The 19,717-nt window shown below is 42.9% G+C and overlaps 1 protein-coding gene across 2 annotated transcripts in view; it reads left to right on the forward strand.

Annotated features, from left to right (window-relative positions):
* The window catches only part of LOC119441456 (4'-phosphopantetheine phosphatase-like), a 131,227-nt gene that overhangs the window by 108,567 nt on the left and 2,943 nt on the right, over window positions 1-19,717 (forward strand). The window contains exons 14-15 of one of the 2 annotated variants that reach the window (XM_037706073.2): window positions 11,150-11,307; window positions 13,980-14,147. In XM_037706073.2, the coding sequence (XP_037562001.1) occupies window positions 11,150-11,307; window positions 13,980-14,015 (194 nt within the window). In that variant the 3' untranslated portion in view covers window positions 14,016-14,147. Of the gene's footprint in view, window positions 1-11,149; window positions 11,308-13,979; window positions 14,148-16,247; window positions 16,421-19,717 lie in introns of those variants that run through there. The other variant, XM_037706072.2, reaches the window with a different exon arrangement.

Here is a 19,717-nt window from a genome sequence, read left to right on the forward strand (position 1 = left end):
GCCCACGTGCTACCACTCGATCAGAAGAAAATAGTGACTGCACCAGAAAATGTATTTCATGCTTATCGCTGCTTCCATTCACACTCAGAAATCCATTGAATCATCGTTGCGCGAATTCAATGTGGCCGCGATATAAATTAAGAAATGAAACGGCGCAAGCTTGCGATATGCAATGCACTAGAGCAAAGTGGCTGTTCATGGCTAGAACTTAAGATGAGAATGCACATCAGCTACTCTTTCAAATGGGAATTTAATAGGCGGGACGAAGGCAGGCGTCTATCTTGAATTAGAGCATCACTACCACAGTTTACTGATGAAAACCTGAGCAAATGCCTTTTTTATTCCAATTCCACTTAACATAGACTGTGTATATTATTCATTGGGCTTTCGTCCGTTGAGGACGAGTGGCTCTTGCAAGATCTAAAATAGAGGTGACTTTCTTTTTCTGACATTGCATATGAGAATGTGCCAATGTAAGCGTGTTTGACAATGCATGCTACAGCCTGTCCACAAATACACTTACACCCACCACACAATAATCCCATAGACCTTTTTTTTTTTGCATAGACACAATACGAAAAAACTTGTGCATGAAGCAGCTCGATAATTCTAATAGGTGATAACCATCCCAGAAGCTTGCGGTCTCATACACTCCCACAATGGAAAAATGTTGTATAAAAACATGCAAGCGGGTAATATACACCGCACGCGCATTGTAAAAAAAAATCAGTAGCCAGGATGCAACAAATTTGAAAATCAGGCACACATTTGCACAGAAAACAGCAGTATTTTACAGGGTGCACAAATATTTCAAAATATGCAAATGTCACGTAGCTGGACAGAACCATAGTAATGTTGTTGCCGTCCCTTGGAGATACTCAGTTATTTTTTACATTCCGCCTAATTAGATAATTTGTTTTATTTATTGATCAACTTCTCAATTATTATAATTAGATTAAAAGTGTCAATGAGAAAATTGTAGAGAAACATGAAAGACTCCCGATACAGCTTTCTATTGCTCAATACGCGCTACGTAGAAGTGTTTTTCCGAGCATGAAAGACGCTCACGAATACACGCGAAGTGCCTCGAGCGGCCAATCGCGCGGCAATATTGCTGTATTCGCGGGTTTCGTTCACGCTCGGAAAACACTTTTATGTATCACGTATTGAGCAACAGAAAGTTATACTGGGAGTTTTCCACGCTGCTGTACAATTCTCTCGTTCACACTTTTTATCCATTTATAGCATTAAAAAAGTTGATTAATCAATTAAGAAAATAATTATGTAATTAAGCGGAATAAAAAATAATCTGAATATCTCCAAGCGACGGCAGACAAAGTTACCTTGGTTCTGTCCAGCTACATGACATTTACATATTTTCAAATCTTGGTGCTATATCTTGTACATGCAGCAAAATTTGCACAAACTACTGCGGCACACAGGAGGTTCTCTCTTCCGCATTGGCTTTCGAGGTTTATTTGACCGTGTGAGGTGCTTTGGACAGTTTGGAAATAAGGTGGGAATCCTTTTATCGAGCGCTCCACGTAGTATTGCCACGTGTCTAGCGCGGCGATGACGACGACATAAGACACATCGGCACTTGTGAGAAACATAGCAAGAAGAAGAAGAAGCAGTGAGTAGCGCGCGGTATCTTAAAACCATTCGTTCTTATTAGTGCCTCTGCCGACAAGTGCGTTTCGTTTTTCCTTCGAGCTTTCGACGTCGTGACAATATGCCATCGATATCGTATCCTCTGAAAAATGGCTGGTGCAGACATGGTCGGTAGGCGTTAGAGTTCGGTCTGCCCTCATATTTGCACGGCGCCACTGCTCTAGACGACCGCTGTCGGACGGCGCTTTGAATAAAGGCACACGCTCCGCACAAGTCAGGTATCCAGAATTGCAGTTCGGAACGAAGCACTTTCTAGCCATTTCAAACGCCCCTCAGAAGGCTGCTGCCACCTTCGTCGAGGGCCCGTGGCGACAATACCCAAGCACAAGCTCATGAAACGAACGCGAACAAAAATCGTGCCTTCAAAACAGCGCAACCGCATATGCAAGCAGGAAGGCGAAGCAGCGGCAGCACGCGCCTTGCCGCCGAGGCTGGGACCGCATACCGCAGCGCCCTCTACGACGGCGCCGAACCAGCTGCAACCAAGCCGAACATAATCTGGACGCGAGCGAGCGGCGCTTTCGCGCGCGTTGGGGGGAGAGTGTCAGCACCTCTCCTTATTCTTACACCGTGGGTTAGAGTGACCTAGAATATGGGAGAGTGTCCAAAGCGCCGGCTCCGGCGAGGGCCTTTTTCTGTGAACTGCCGCGCCGCGCCGCTGCTGCTCCGGACCCGTGGGCTTTTCGCGCTCCCGAAGCGCGCGGGAAGCGAGGGTCGTCTGCTACGCGCTGTCGTTTTTTGCGTTCATTTTCCACGAAAAGCACTTAAAGTCTATTTAACTTCAACAGAATGGTGCCGCATGGAGCTTACCCATCTTTGAGCGTTTCTTTGTGCTTGGGCAGCATGATAATGCAAAAACTAACGTATCAAACTCATCAGCGCGGCCTAGCTCCGGTACTAGAGTTCGGGAACGGTATTACGGTAACTGTGCGTGCGTAGAAACGCGCTAAATGAGCCCGTGCAAGGAAAGAACGTAAAAAAAGAAACGTTATTCGCATAGGTACGCGGGCAATATCACCATGCTTGCAAGAATAAGAGTAACGAAAAAAGTAAATTACTCGCGCAGTCAAGTGAAATACGTGCGTGCAGTGACCGCTTCGCTCACCACTACGCGCATTTCGCTCACGGTCAGTGGTGGTTTAGAGCCATATGCATATGTATTTATTCATAATTTTTTTAGCCTCGACAATACTTTATTATGAACAGAGCGCCATGAGAAGGTGTACACGAACAATTCTTGCTGTACGCTAACTCTTCAATACAAACTTCGCACACGATGTACCTTAAGGTTCACCGTGAGCGAAGCTGGTTTCAAATTCAGACATTCGAAAGAAAAGCCATTCCAGCCAATAGGTAAATAAACATAAAAAAAGGTGAACAAATATATATTTTTCTACATTGAAATGAATAGATAGCTACTACAGGCCTAGCTATTCACTCATTTATTATGCAAAAGTTATTGCAGCAATAGCCTTGCTTTATTAATCCGTGAATCCTCTCTGAAATTACCAACATAACTTCTCATGATATATAATAGTTATTGCTTAACGTGTGATTTTTTACATAAACTAACAAGCATTCATGGCACGTGATGATGTTTGCGCTTGCATTATAATGAGTGGAAAATCGTCTTGAATATTGCAATCTTTGATGCACAACAAATATCGCTATTGATTCTACATATCCCTAAACTTGTTACCTTCAATCAGTAAATCATGAAAGTTTATGTTCTGGTGATTAGTTGCCTCTTTCATTACGTAACTACAAGTACGTAAATATTTATCAGTAAGTATATTTGCTGTGTACGAACCAGCGAGCATACGCAATAAATATTCCTAAAGTTACTTTCATGTTAAAATTCGCTTAGTGTTTGCGCTCTTGCAACACAGGAAGGCGAAAGACGAGTTGCACATCCGTAAAGCGTCATGTTCGTTATCTGACGTCCGCTCGTAATTATGAAATGAGGTGTACGTACACAAAGTTGCACTGTTAGCGTTTCATTTGTTTTGGTTTGTCTTGTTTTTTGCCGCCGTATATTTCTCGCGTACCCTTTACCTACACGCCGTGGTAGCTTAGTGGCTTTGGTAGGTTGGACTGCTAAGCTCGAGGACACGGGTTCGATTCCCGGCCACGGTGGCTTACATTTAGATGGAGGCGAAATGCATAAAACGCTTGTGTACATAGATATAGGTTCACGTTAAAGAACCCCAGGCGGTTTAAATTACCGGAGCCCTCCAATACCCATAGCCATATAGCCATAGCTCTCATAGCCATATTTTGATTTTTGGATGTAAAACCCCAGAAATTATCATTACTATTATTACCCTTTACCTGTGCTCTCAGTTCTTCGTGATATATGAGCAATGTCGACACGCTGGGATCGAGATTGGCATTCAACACGTTCTTATCGTCACACCCACACCATCAGAGGGATTTCTGGCCGAAAAATGCGGGTTTGCACCACACGTGATATTGTTGTCGTTAATCGCTACGTGAATGCAAGTATGTCAAGTTACTAATGCCATGACCCATCAGTCATCTTAGTCACAAATTTGTGCCTTTCCACACTATACTTTGGAATATATGCCAAGTGAACGAGACGCGAGAGTTACGCGGTTCGTATTTATTTTTGGTACCGCAGCCCCACCGACGGACACATTACGCTTCCCAAGAGCCTGTTAAGGATTTCGCCTTAATAAAGAAACAGCAGAGCGCAGAAGGCAGTCTTATAAAACAAACCGAATGCACGAAATAAAAGAAAGGGAACGATAGGGTGTAAAGGCGTTAGCATGAGCTAACCATATCTTCCACGTTCTCCTGGTTGTCATCGCGATTTCCAGCTTATTTTCTTCTGCAGCACGTTCACGTTGCTCATTCACGCATAACTAAATGAAGTAAGCGCGCGGAATGCGTTACTCAAACATCCGCGTAAGCGCGGACCAAGCGAGCTAGAAGGAAATATACAAAATACCCGTATTCACAGCCAGCAAACGCGTTCTTTGGGCGGTGAGTCACTGCGGTATTACGTTGCGGTGACGTGGTACTTCATATATCCCAAATTATTGCGATGTTGGCTAATAGCAACCAAAATATCAGGCTCGTAGCAGACGCCCGCCGCTTTGGCGCGGCTTCCGCAGCGGGGAATGCCCACGGGTCCGGTACAGCAGCGCCGCGGCGCGGGAGTTCACACAAAAAGGTCCTCGCTCCTCCCATGTATTCGCGCGGCGCTTTGGACACTCTCCCCTATTCTAGGTCACTCTAATTGGGTAGTGTGGCTTAGTCTAGTGTGGCTCGGAAAGAGTGATGTTTAGTCCGGGAAATCGACCTTTGGGGTCTCAATTCGTCCGTAAAATTGGGTGCGAAAATGCATGAACTCAATGCGAACCCTGACGGTGCATTTTTGAAGTCCGGTATATCCATCAAGTCCAAATTTTTGAAGTCAAACACCCCCACGCCCGCTTTCGCGGCAGTTATCGATTCCGTGAACATCGTTCGCAACTTTGTTGAGTGCAGTGCGGGTGATATTTGTATGCTACGTGCTGTGAGCCAGCTGGAGAGCATGGCACTAGGGGCGGCGAACTACCGCGCCAAGTAATCCCGCATCAGTGATTACTTCCGAGTAATCTTTCTCGGACATGGAAAATAAAGCTGGTTTCTTTTTGCGGCAAGTTCTTGCTTGTTTTCTTTTTTTTATTCATTTCGGTTAATTCGAAAATCCGCTTAATTCGAAGAATTTTCGAGGTCCGGCGACCTTCGAATTATCGAGGTTTTACTGTATATGTAAGCCACGTTGATAGCTATCTGTACTTCCTAACACTCCCCCTGATTGCGAGTGCATGAGTTAAACGGAAGCTTTAGCTCGGGCACTCCTATCCAAATTCACGGAAAAGGAGAATTCCTTTTTCTCGGCAACCACTGCATCAAATTTGGTAGAATTGGTTCCATTCAAAAGAAGTTAAAATCTAGTGACTGTTGGAAGCGGATTTTTTTATTTAGGCTAACACCTTCTTAATAAATATTGTTGAAAATCTAATTTGCATTAACCAAAACTATCAGGTTTACAACTCTAACTCAGCAATGAAAAATGATATCGCAATTCTGCAAATTGCATCTAAATGTTTGTCTAAAGCGGACAAAATTGGTGTATCATACATGCTCTCAGTTACACCAATAATATGTGAGTAAGACTTTTGCAAAGCCCTCATATACATTGTAACAAAACCACGTAAGATAAAAAACCCGGCAGATCCCACGCCCTGTGGGAATCAATGTTGTGCGAAGCAGTGTGCGGGGAGCCTACCAAGTTAATCGAAACGACCATGAGAGCACCAAGACGTCGGCGGCTGCTTCATGACGTACATGAGACGCATGTCATGACATAGATGTCGTGGCCTTTATGTCTGAACCCATTTCAGTGGCTTTTGAGTGTTAATCATTTTTGATGAATCATGTCATTTTTGCTGAGTCATGCTCATGACTATGACTTTTACCGTCATCCTTTAGTGTTTCCTGCACTTAGTACCCATGTCCAAACCCATTCTAGTTACAAACCAAGTTAACGAAACGACCATGAGAGAACCAAGACGTAGGCGGCCGTTTCATAACCTATATGACACACATGTCATGGCCTATCATTTATGTTCGTCATACTCTTGTCATACTATGGCTTTTTTGGTACATACCAAATTAACGAAACGACCATGAGAGCACCAAGACGTAGGCGGCTAGATAGATACTGTCAAAGCGGCAAATGTTCGCTAAGAAATGCTCCGCATTTAAAATTAATACACCAAATTTGTCCACTGTGAATGCTCTAACGAATGCAGTTTACAGGACTGCGATATCTGTTTTCAGTGCACAGTTGCAGATTTGTAAAGTACATTCTTCTATTTTCTTCAACCTTATAAATATTCCTCAATATTTGTAAAAAAGAATTCAGGCCATAAATCGAAATTCAGATTCCAACAGTCACTAGAATTTAACTTTCTCTCTAAAATGCAAAAAAGTTTATTAAAATCGGTTCGGAGGTTCTTTCAGATGTGTGGTTTGCATGCATTTGAATAGCTGGCGTCGGAGTTGGCCCTGAGCTAAATCTTCCTCTTAAATAGACAGCAAGGTTTGTTTTTCTCTTTGAGGATGACCAAACCTCTTCAAGGTGATAATCGGCGTTGATGTAGCAGGAGGTAACACGTGGAGGTACTACATTGAAGTGAAAATAGTTACACAGTCAAATGCGAAGTTTACAGAAGAACACTGATGAAAAACACACAACAAAACATCCTAGGACAACTGTCCCTACATACGACCACCGAGTCTCACTGTTCGACCACCAAGTGGTTACGGCCCACACTAGTGTTGTATCGTACGGAGTCTTACTGATCTATCAGTTTAGTGATTACAGCCTAGACTGAAAGGAATGGGTTCCAGACAGTCGTTAAATACACCTCACGAAACAATAAAAAGAGGACATGGCCAATGCTGGCTCGCCTCAACATTCCCCTAACCAATGCAGTTACAACTAAATTTAAACTGCCTAATTGGTTGTGCCTAATCTTGTTAGCAGAGACTCTTTGCCATCATGGCTCTCTCTCTCCTATTCCCTCCTCTTAGCGATTCCTCGCTGCATGGGTGCCTTTAATTTGTGTCGTCACGTTTCTGCGTAATTGTCTGCAGGCCAGCTCTCGTAGAAACCAGAAGTAACATGCACACCGGCAATTACCAAGCACTCCGTCAAAGGAGTGTTGTCGAATCCTAAGCCGGCTATGAGCTTTAACGACTAGGCTGTTTGTTCTCCCCTTGAGGAATTCTTGTCACCGTCTCAGTGCAGGTCATAGACCCCGTAAAAAGTGCTTGCCATTGTGAGTCCTTTGCCGTAGGCATTTAGATCTGACGAAAGGGCGTTCGAAATCATTGCCCGCCACCTTTGGTGACAGTGTCAATGCTCCCACATTCATGGCCAGGGATCAGTAGGTAATTACTCCTGCATTCAAGCACTTTACACACAGTCAATCACCGTGCAGAGAGATAGCCAAGAAATTGCTTGTATACAGGTACTTAGCGCATCACGCCACCTATTCTGCACGCTTGAGAGATGAGCGGCTTAACAGAGACCTGAAACACTTTTTGAAAATAGTAAGAAAACATTTATCTGTCATAGAGGCTGCTGTGAACATGTGATCCTAATGTTACTGCACTGCATGTAGCAGGAAATTTACAATTCCCTGTCAAACACAGCAAAAAATTCGGCAGAGACATTTAAGACTGCTTACGTGTGGGAATGCAAAAGCACTTTAGTCCCTTTGGTGAAACCTTTGGTCAGCCAGATGGCTGTGACGTGACGTGTGCAATGACGCACACACTAGGCACACCTTTAGTCAGCCAGAACTGTGGAGCCGCCGTGGCGTCAAAGAAGTGTGCTTGTCTCACACATTGGAGGCCAGGGTTCAATTCCCACCCAGACCGAAATGTACCAAATTTTCTTTTAAGACCCATTAATTTACTTTGTTTACAAGAGCCTTAGAAATTTCACGTCAGTCCAAGCATTTTTGACGTGTTGTTACTCTTTGCACTGTCAGCCATTTTTGGTACCATCACTCGGTCACGCCGCCGCCGCAGGATTTTCATGTAAAGGGGCATGGCATATAATGCTTTCACATTAAAATTGCTTGCTCTCGCTTTCACAGTGCCATCATCCAGCGTCATTGAAACAGCTGGACCCACCTACACTATTGGCTGATTTCGTGATCATGATGAGCATTCTCAGTATTAGATAATTGCTAACATGTAGTTAAATAAATGAAAAATATATATGTCTGCTATCTGAAAAAGACAGAAAAATAGTGCAAAAGCCTTTGAGCATGTTCTCTTATACTCTAAAATTCAGAAGATGTCGGTACTCTGTCGAATGCCTTGTTTTAACAATACTAGGAGAAAAGTAAATGAACCTGCCGTGAAGAATGATGTAAGACATCTGAAGTCAGAGCTATAACACAGACAGCAGAGTGAGAGCTGGCTCTGTGTTCCCTTGTTCACCTTCTCACGCTTCTCTCGAATTGTGACAGAAGCCATAATGTTCGGACTCTGGTTGTTGAGGGGATGCATAATGGTGAGCTGCTGACCAAGTTTAGTGCAACTGCCGTGCAATAATCTGCCAAAACGCGTCATTTAAGTCACGTGACTTCAAACATCATGTCGACCGGGCAACCGTGGAGAGCAGAATAAGTGCCGCCAAACAATGCTATCTTTTTTAGCAGCCACTATTTCGCCTTTGAATTCTATGACAGATCGTTTGTGTGGGTACTTGACTAGTCTGATTCAGCAAACTCAAAATCTGCAGCAATGAGCATCTTCACTGTGCAAAATGCGGTATGTAGAACTGTTAGCTGGAACAGCAAGGCAACAACACAACAACACGTGTTCAGAGTTTTCTCAAAACTGGTTCTAAGCACAAGGTTTCAAACAAACTAGTGTGCTATGAGCACGGGCTTGACTTCCATTCTAAGAGAAAGAGAAACAACTTTATTTATCCCATCTTAAAGGGAAAGGGGCTGCGAGAAGAAGGCGATAGAGGTTGTTCTACTCGCTGGTAGGCCGCCTCTGAAGTTGGAGCACTCTACACTAACAACTAAAATGTTAATTCATCATCATTGCTGTCATCATCATCAGCCTATATTTATGTCCACTGCAGGAAGACGGCCTCTCCCTGCGATCTCCAATTACCCCTGTCTTGAGCTAGCTGATGCCAACTTGCGCCTGCAAATTTCCGAACTTGATCACCCCACCTAATTTTCTGCAGCCCTCGAGAGTGCTTCCCTGCTCTTGGCACCCATTCTGTAACTCTAATGGTCCACCTGTTATCTGCCCTACGCATTACATGGCCTGCCCAGCTCTATTTTTTTCTCTTAATGTCAACTAGAATATCGGCTATCCCCATTTGCTCTCCGATCCACACCGCTCTCTTCTTGTTTCCTAACGTTAGGCCTCACATTTTTCATTCCATCGCTCTTTATACGGTCCTAAACTTGTTCTCGAGCTTCTTTGTTGACCTCGAAGATCCTGCCCCATATGTTAGCACCAGTACAATGCAATGATTGTGCACTTTTATTTTCAAGGATAGCATTAAACTGTTGGTCACGATTTGATAAAAACACAATTTTTATTCTTCTATATATTTCATTCTCATGATGCGAGTCCCCTGTGACTAAATTGTCTTAGATAAATGTACTCTTGCAGATTCAAGGGGCTGACTGCCAATCTCAAGTTCTTGTTTTCTTGCCATGCTATTTAACATTGCCTTAGTCGCCTGCATATTAATCTTAAGGACTATTCTTACGATTTGTTGGCTAAGATCCTGGATCCTTTGTTGCCTATCATCTCCACCATTGCTGAAGTTGCCGAGATGCTATTTGACATTGCCTTATTCGCCTGCACATTAATCTTAAGCACTACTCTTACGATTTGTTGGCTAAGATCCTGGATCCTTTGTTGCCTATCATCTCCACCATTGCTGAAGTTGCCGAGATGCTATTTGACATTGCCTTATTCGCCTGCACATTAATCTTAAGCACTACTCTTACGATTTGTTGGCTAAGATCCTGGATCCTTTGTTGCCTATCATCTCCTTCATTGCTGCAGTTGTCGAGATGTGTCCTGTTGATCATCATTCCTAATCATTCCCAGTTTAACAACTTGAATAATCCATTGCATGCAGTGAATAGCATTGGAGACATTGTCTCCTTGCCTGACCCATTCCTTGATCGGTATTTTTTCGCTTTTTCTTTGAAGAGTTAACGTAGCTATGGAATGTTTATACATACTCATAAGACATTCACATCTGCTTTCTTTTACTCCATGACTGCTGGATTCTCTACCAAATCAAATGCCTTTTCGTCAGCCATGAAAGCCATATAGAGTGGTTAGTTGTACTCCACCGATTTCGCCATTACCCGATTGATGAAATGGTTGTGATCCATTGTAGAATACCCCTTCCATCAATTTAAACAGTGAAATGGTAATTATTAAAATTTTACTCACTATTATTACTAGTGCCACATACAACATTCAATTTTCTTAAACATGCTTGATTATTAGAAAAGTATGTTAGCATAAAAGTGTTGTTTCTTTGACCAAGCTTTAACTGCTGACAGAGACTCTTGGTGCTTGTGTCGATTTTGCCACAGGTGTATCTTGTATATTAAAATATGTGATACTTCATATGATGTATCAAAAATACAGATACTGATACAGGTCTTGCCGAATGTATCAGGATACAGATACAAGATACCCAAGGAGTATCTTAAGATAGATTCTAAGATACACGTATCTTCGATACTGCCCAGCCTTTGCATTGGGGCTGTAGAGCCAGCAGTTTTTAGAAAATATTGTTGATCTAACAAGTCTGTTATTGCTTCCATAGAAAAGTAGCTGTCAGAAACTCTGTGCTTACAGCCATCGAGAATTTCATGGGTTCCTTGTGCAGAGCGTCCCTGGCTCCAGGATGACCTGGATGCATGGGTTGAGCGGCTGGAGAAAGGGCCCGTGCACCAGTGTGCGGCCATCTTTGTCGACAACAGCGGCATGGACGTGTTGCTGGGTGTGCTGCCATTTGCCCGCGAGCTGATCAGCCGAGGCACCAAGGTGCGAACATCTTCTGTACACCTCGACTGAAGTGCTACACTGCAGTCATGGCCAGGCTTGTGCAGGGCACTATGTATATGTTGTTCCTGAAGTGTGAAAATGTGCTGCATAGTTTTCACAGAGAACGAGAATTGAGAAGCACATTCTAACACGGCGAAGGGGCATGAACTGATAGATGTTTTCAATCTTCTCGCAGTGCATAATGTAGGTTCATGTAAGTTTGATAGTGACAGAAAAATGACTGAATGCAAGGTGTGCATTCAACTATCGAAAACATTTGAAACATGTCAGCGTTTCGTGTTGGATCAGTCACACATGCTCATAGGCATTTAGTTGTTTCTCCTCTTAATATAACACCGACCTTCGACCTCTTTTGCTGATACTATAGGGGTGTTACATGGTCAAAACCACGACATGATTATGAGGCACACCATAGTGGCGGACTTCGTATTAATTTTGACCACCTTAGGTTTTATAACATGCACCCAATGCATGGTACCCGGCTGTTTTTGCATTCCACCCCCACTGAGAAGTGGCCGCCACAGCCAGGATTTGGTTACCGCGCCCTTGGGTTTAGCAGCGCAATGCCAAAGCCACTGTGCTTCCTCCATTTGTGCGAGAAGCTGTGCATATGAACCAGGCAACAGTAGTGCGCTTGTGAGCTCTTCTTTTTGTCTCTTGCTGTTTCTGGCACTGTCAGAAACAGTGTACACAATGTGGCCCTGGAGTGAACACTGGTGTCAGCCAATCAGGCAAATGTACATTTCACTATGCTGATAACCCTTCAGGTCGCAGCATTATCTCGTCAGTCCCAAGCACAATCTCAACTGCTGCCTGGGGTAGCGATGCACACCTTGTGATTCCCACACCATGGCCAAACCATGGCTATGGCAGCAGGTATGCATGGCTTTTCTTGCTAAACCACTGGGTCGTTCGTGCTCAAATACTGCATAAGTAGGCATTTCATGGTACCTGCAGTTTAATAAATGTACAGAAAACCATGCTTATTTATGCATGTAACAAGAAAGGATATTCACTTGGCAACAATACAGTGAGGAGGTGGATGAATATCATCATGTTTGAGTGCATTAGCTGCATGCCTCATTCATCCAGAATGAATAGGAAGTATTTGTCATCTGTGGCAACGCCAGACGATAAGAGAGATGTAAGTTACGTGGAAATGGGACAGTGGCACTATTTCCCTCTGTAACAGTGAAAAACGCGGCATATAATGCACTTTGCTTTAACAGTTCCAGATGGCGCCACCATTCTATTGCAGTGAAATCAACATCTTTTGTCTCGCATTGCCACATGTGACTTGTACTTTAGATGAAACGGGTGAGTAAGGCACCCAAACGTCTATCGTACTATACATGCATTGCTAAATACCATTTCTGTAGAGAGAGAGAAGTGATAAAGGAAAGGCAGGGAGGTTAACTAGGCTGAGCCCAGTTGGCTATAATTGGATACTAAAAGATGAAAAGGGAACAAGTTTACAGCATGTACAGATGGACATGTTTAGTCCCACATGGTCACAAAAGCATAATGCGGCAATGATGGCGCCAGAGTAGCGCACGTCGTCTGGGAGGTATGTCTGTGGTGGCTGCTCGGAATCACACCCACGCGTCACCCATATGCTGGCTCTCGCAATCTCCATATCAGCAAGGCAGTCACGCCACACTTTGTTCCGTCTGCAACGTGCCACAAGAGAGATTGTCCACGCCAGCCAATATATCGCAAAATCAAAACACGTATAAAGCTGCGCTCTAATTTTGCATTAGGGAGTATTGTAATCGATGGTTAATTTTTTTTTTTTTTGCATCACAGACACATTGTCACCAGTATCTGGCACTGCAGCACTTCCACAATGCTCCCCCCCCCCCCAAAAAAAAAAAAATGCCAACAGTACATAAAGTTTCCCACCATGCCAGGGCATGTATTGCAGTGAAGCTGCACTGCTTGTCAATGGCACCGCATAAAGTAGGGACCAAACTTGAAACAATATTTTCTCACCTAAAACAAGAAAATTACTCCGAATAAACTTTCTGAGACAAATTTTTACGTTTTTTTCTATGAAATGCATAACTTCATACTTTTAGCTGGAACACCTCAATCCAGAATTTACAGCTGAACTATAGTTTTTGCAACTTCAGGATTATTTTTCTCCCTCATTTTGCGATTGTTACATGCCAAAATGCTTTAGTCAATTATTTGTACACATTACTGCCTAGTAATGTTAACAAAACGACTGTGAATAAATCCATATTTTTAATAAAAATGTCCCAAATTGTTTTTTTGCTTGCTTCATAAATATAAAATAATGTTGGGGCTTATAAAAGAGAGTGCACAGTAAAGCACAGTCCTTCTATGTTACCGAGATGAAATTTCTGCTTTCTCTAAATTGGGCTTCACTTTTTGCAATTTTGCTTTTACATCCTGTTTTGCCTTTAAGGAACTGATATGGCAGTTAGGCAGACAATTTTTTTTTTCGCAAAATATTTCTTTAGACCGACTGAATGGCCACAATTTCTGTAAAAAAAAAAATGGGAGAGGCTCGAGTTTCTAGCTGGTGAGTTTGGCTTGGAACGACCCCAGTAGAGTCAGTGCCGAGTCCTTTTTATGTGTGTGTGGCTTAGTCTGCACGCTCTAGACCGTGCCCTGCTGTTTTGCAGGTGAAGATCAAATCATGCGCAGCACATCCCAGGTGAAAATGTTCCAAGTGGGGCCTGCTGGTCTAACTGGATTACCCTATTCCCATCTGCTACCACTCAGCCACCTGCAGGAACCAGCAGAAACCAACTTCTGCCAGTTGGGAATCGGCTAATGAGGGCAGTCTTACTGGTCAGTTATTTTCACCTGGGATGTTTTAGTATCACCACTGTCATGGTGCCACATCCTTCCAGTGGGTATACGATCTGGTTTGAAGTCTAGAGGCCACAACGTGATTTCATGTGCGAAGCAACATGTGAAAAGCACACTGGTACCCACATAACAGGACTCACAGAACTTTAAAAACATTTGGTATACATGTTTCCTCACTGTAGACAGTGTGATTGGTACTAATCTAATAAAGATAGATAAGCTTGCTGAAGAAAGCCAAGCATTATCCACAGTGAACAAAAAAGGTAATTAAGAAAACAGTAATCAGCAGTAGCAAAAACTGCACCAAGTTTAGCCAAGAGAATATAGGCATAACTGCCACTTTGTCTTGATTGCACCTGGGTTAGGTGATAGAAAACCAGATACTGGTTCTTTTTGCTACATATTCATGGTGTCCTGGAAGGGTGCTTAAGTAAAGTGTGAGGTCTAGGACAAGCTATGTCAACCACTTTCACTTGAAAGAATGAGAAGACCAAAAAAAGATTGTGCAGGAACTATGGAAGATGGTTGTGAAGGTAAACAAAGCTTTGCTTCTCGTCTCTTGGCTTAGTCAGGTTCACGTTCTGCGTTACTCTTTGCAGGTTGATGATTCGCTGTATTGCCTGCATTCAGGGAGCCATCCCTGTATCGCTTCCGTTGTGGGTACATGTAGTAGTGGACGGCCGGGCTAGCATGTGTGCACAGCTATGACAGTGTTACAGAACGCGCAATGCTGGGTGCGTCTATTCTGTCGCAACCGAGCACGGCTGCCCAGTCTGCTACCACAGCGGCCGACGGCATGTTCATTCGCTCCAAAACACCTTGTCCTTACCTGCACCCCCTCTCTCAACATTCTCCTCGTCACAGTCGAACCACCGATTACAGCATCAAAACCCACCCAACTCCACAATGAATGCTTCACTTTAGAAAGCAGTTTTTTGGGAGTTGAGCAGAGTAGCCTGGCCTCACTTCTCATCAGCCTAGAAAGCCACACACTTGAGGGCCCAGCTGTAAACACTCTGCACCTTACATGGCGCATGTGATTAATCTGTACATCCCGTCTCCTCTCATTCTTCCATCACTTTCCCCTCGTGTAGGGAAGCAAACAGGACAAAGTTTAGTTACCCTCCCTAGCTTTTGTTCTCTCTCTCGCTTCAGCATTGAATCGCTAATATGGTATGCGTTTTTTTTTTTTTTTTTTTTTTTTTGCATCGGCAAAAGAGCAGAGATGGAAGTGCCTAGTTTCATGTTGACCTTGAGGTGACAGGTCTTTGTGGGTTTTATGCTTCATGAATGTGCAGTAGAATGGACAGCTGGGCTACTTGCAACTGATTCAAGGCTAGGAATCAAAGCACAATGTAACAACGTGTTAACACTAGTTTGCTCTCATCTTAACCCTACTCCACATCATTATTTTGTGCTGTAATTCCAAGCCACTCTCCACAAAGGAATGAATTCATTAATGGCCAGGAAATCAGGTACCAATGAATGAAAGGTGCGGTTGGGAGCAGCACAGAATTTTATAGGGTGATGGTGTTAGATAGGCAGGTACGGTGTGGGTAGAGTTAGGCACAATGCAGCTTTGAATAGGGGTTGTTGGGTTCCCTAGTTCCAGGCAGGAAATGGTTAATTTAACATAAATACAGGGATAAATTATGGATGCTGCTGTATTTCGTGATGAGATTGAGCTGCCAGTGGTCGCAGCCTTGCTCCCAAATGTTGTGGACACATATTTGACACCATGGTCACTCTGCCCCGTGTCCCACTGCAGAAGCACAGTGGTCAGCAATGGGAGAGGCTTTAGATAGCGTTGAATTGCGGCCTCAGAAAAATCGAGCACAAGCGAAAGAATGGCGACACACGTGAGCACTATAATGCTAGGTGTTTGCTCGCACTTCATCTTTCTTGCTCTGAAATTCGATGTGGTCAGCCCTTACTTGTAAGCCCGGTTTTCCGTTTTGACGCTCTTCTCCTGCAGTGGAGATCATTTGGCCAGTGATGGCAAGGATGGTTATGACGGACGACCAAGGTTTGTCTGTTGTGGGAATTGCGAGGGAAGTGACCGCATGCTGGCCTTGCAGGTGCTACTGTGCGCCAACACCCGGCCGGCTCTGAATGACGTGACTCATCAGGAGCTGCAGATCCTGGTGCAGAGGGTGGCAGACAGCGTGTGCCCACGGCTGCGTGAGGCGCTCGTGCACGGACACCTGCAGGTGCTCGACTCTGGACAGAGCTCGCCCTGCCTCGACCTCAGGTGGGATGCCTTTGCCTAGCGTTTTAGGTGCGATATACGTGTGTACTTATAGGGGACTGCCACTGGAGGATACATTCAATGCAGTCATGTATGCATACAGGCAAAATGTTTTTAGTGTTTCAAAGAGTGCATTACATTCTCTATCATCAATGTGCAAAGGGAAAAGAAAGTTGAATGCATAGGCTTAGGAAAGAAAATAAATCAAGTAATAAACGACCATCATGATGAGGAGCACAGAACTGTGTGCAAAATCATTTATTGCACTCATTGTGCAATTACCATAAGTGCAGTATCTCTACAAGTTAGAAGAGTCAACTGTGCAAGTTGGTAAGGATTCATATTGAAAATACAATGCAAAAGCAGACTATAGACATAAGGAAGAGAGATAATATAAGTGCTGTCATATTATGTCTCTTCCTTGTGTGTCTGCTTCCGCACTCTTTTCTGCAACGTAAAAAGGACTCTGCAAACTCGCTGTGGAAAGCAAGTTCATAGGCAATAAATTATGTCATTGATCTCAAAAGTGATTCAACGGCACATGGAATGGGGCTAGTCGGCTTTGGATTGTGTGTGGAACTTCACTGCACTTGAAAGGCCATTACATGAAAAACAAGGATTACAATAAAGGATTAAAATCAGGCATGGCACAATTAACAACTGTTTACTCAAAGGAGTTACTCAACAGCACATAAAGGCAAAAATTAAAATGACTAGTAGTACAAATAGAAGTGCTGACTTGATTCAAAATTTAGTAACAATCAACTTCTGTAAATAAACCCTGACGGGACCGATGAAATTGGTCAAATTATCTGGTGGGTTGAATTAAGAATCGAACATGCACTCAATATTCCAGCAAGAGAAACGTAGCATGCCTCTGATTCCAGCAATCAGAAAAAGACAAAGCGAACTTACCTTCACAGAATGGAAACTTATTTACTTAATGTCCATCATCATCACTTTGAAGCAGCACTTTACCGCTGTCTATTAAGAAGCAAAACATGTCGTCCTTCGTACAGTCCATGGCACGTTTGATAGTCTGCATTTATCAAAGGACTCTGCAACAATTGCAAACAGGTTTGTGGCCCGTGCCTAGACTAACCACTTCTCTAGTTCGTCCTGTGACAAATATGCCAAGAGATACACCTCAACAACATGGCCTTGTTGCTGTTAGCTTAGCATGAAAAATAACTTATTGTTTGAACGTTTCAAAATGAGACTGAAAGAGGTGCGTTGTCGTCGTCATCATCATGCTGTGAAAGAAAACTCAATCTGTCGCCATCCATGGTCGTCATCTTGTAATGGTGATGATGCTGGCTAGGCTGGCTCTGACAAATGGATGCGACGAACATGGTTTTGGTTTCGTATTGGACTGCACCACCCAGGCAATTTTCGCACAAATTTTTTTTTTTTCAATCAATCAATCAATCAATATTTATTTGACGACAAAATCAAATACAGGGTGGGTGTAAGTACACATTCGGAGGTCCCGAGAGAGAGAGAGAGAAAATTATTTAATGAAAGGCAGGGAGGTTAACCAGGACTGAGCCCGGTTGGCTACCCTACACTGGGGGAAGGAAAAAGGGGAAGAAAGGGGGGATCCTACTAACCCCCTTTTCATGTCTTGTTAGGAGGTCCCCCCGACAGTTGTTACTTCGGAGGTCCCGAAGTAACAACTGTCGGGGGGACCTCCTAACAAGACATGAAAAGGGGGTTAGTAGGATCGTGGCAAACAGCAAGTCATGTCATATATATATATATATACAAATTATATATAATCGGAAATGAACGGTAAGAGAGAAAAAAAAATCTTTTGAAAACATCACAAGTATAATCACACAGTTAAAAAGAAAGAAAGAAAATTGCATAAATCATTAATGATAACTCGCAGAAATTCAAACGAGGATAAATGGCACGTAAAACTAACAACGAGAAGTATCAATTCATAGGCAAAACTCAGTGACTCGGTAATTTGGACAGTACATTGCATAATAGTGAATCAGAACATCTAATTATTTCTACGTTAGTTAAATTATACTATGTGTCAGATAAAGTGTTCATGAAATGCTCCTTCGTTCTACGCTTGAATGATAATAATGTAGATGACTTCATATCAGATGGTATTGAATTCCAAACAGAAATGCCTAAAAACGCGACGGTAAATTTCCCATAATTAGTTCTTGCTTTTGGAAGAAGAAGATTGAGTTGTGCTGAAAATCTTGTGTTGTTATAATTTATTAGGCTAGAGCGAGTAAAACCTGGAATATTAAGCTCGGTATTTATAAGACAAAACATAAGCAGTGACAGCTTATGATTAAATAACATGCGTAAAGGTAAAACATTTAGGGAACGGAATATGGGAGCAGAGGGAGATGTATGCGATTGGAATGCAATTAGTCGTAGTGCCTGCTTTTGCAAAACTTCTAGCTGATGAAGATGTATGGCATATGTATTACCCCAAGATGACAGGCAGTATGAGAGATGACTGTGTATGTATGCGTAATATAAAGACATGAGAATGGTTTGCTGAAATGAAGAGCGCGTTTTTATGATGATGTGAATACCAAATGAGATTTTTTGAATAAGTGATTGAATATGGCACTGGAACTTTAGGTTCTCATCTAGTACTACACCAAGAAATTTAGTAGACGCGGATCTTCTAAGTACATTATTATTTAGAGACACTACAATAGAGTCAATGTGATAAGTTCTTGAAGAATGGAATACCATAAGTGTTGTCTTAGATGGGTTAATGGATAGCTTGTTTTTTACACACCATGAATGAACATTCGCTAGGTCAGCGTTAAGCTTATCCTGCAATGCGAGTAAATTTTTATCAGATGCGAAAATAGTGGTGTCATCGGCATAAAGAAGGCAGTGTGCATGTGTTAATATTTCTGGCAAGTCATTAATGAATATGAGAAATAAAAGTGGCCCAAGTATTGATCCCTGAGGCACGCCTGTATTTACAATTTTTGATGAGGAGAAGACACCATTAACTTCTACTATATATGGTCGGTCTATTAGATAGTTGCGAATTAATTGTAAAGGCGGCCCAGAAATGCCATAAGATTCAAGTTTACTTAAAAGAATAGGATGGTTAATTGTATCAAACGCCTTACTGTTTCTCGGAGAAAAGAAAATCGCATTAGAATAGGGTAAATACTGTAATAATTCAATGTGCGCTACTGTTTTTGCTTTAAAATGTACCTGAGGCAGGCCGAAAGAAGCCATTTTCGACAGGAGGTTGACATGTGTTCATTGCACTCACTGTACCCTAAGAGCCGCCAAGATGGACGC

This window comes from Dermacentor silvarum, chromosome 2 (assembly GCF_013339745.2).
Source record: "Dermacentor silvarum isolate Dsil-2018 chromosome 2, BIME_Dsil_1.4, whole genome shotgun sequence".
Lineage (NCBI taxonomy): Eukaryota > Metazoa > Arthropoda > Arachnida > Ixodida > Ixodidae > Dermacentor > Dermacentor silvarum.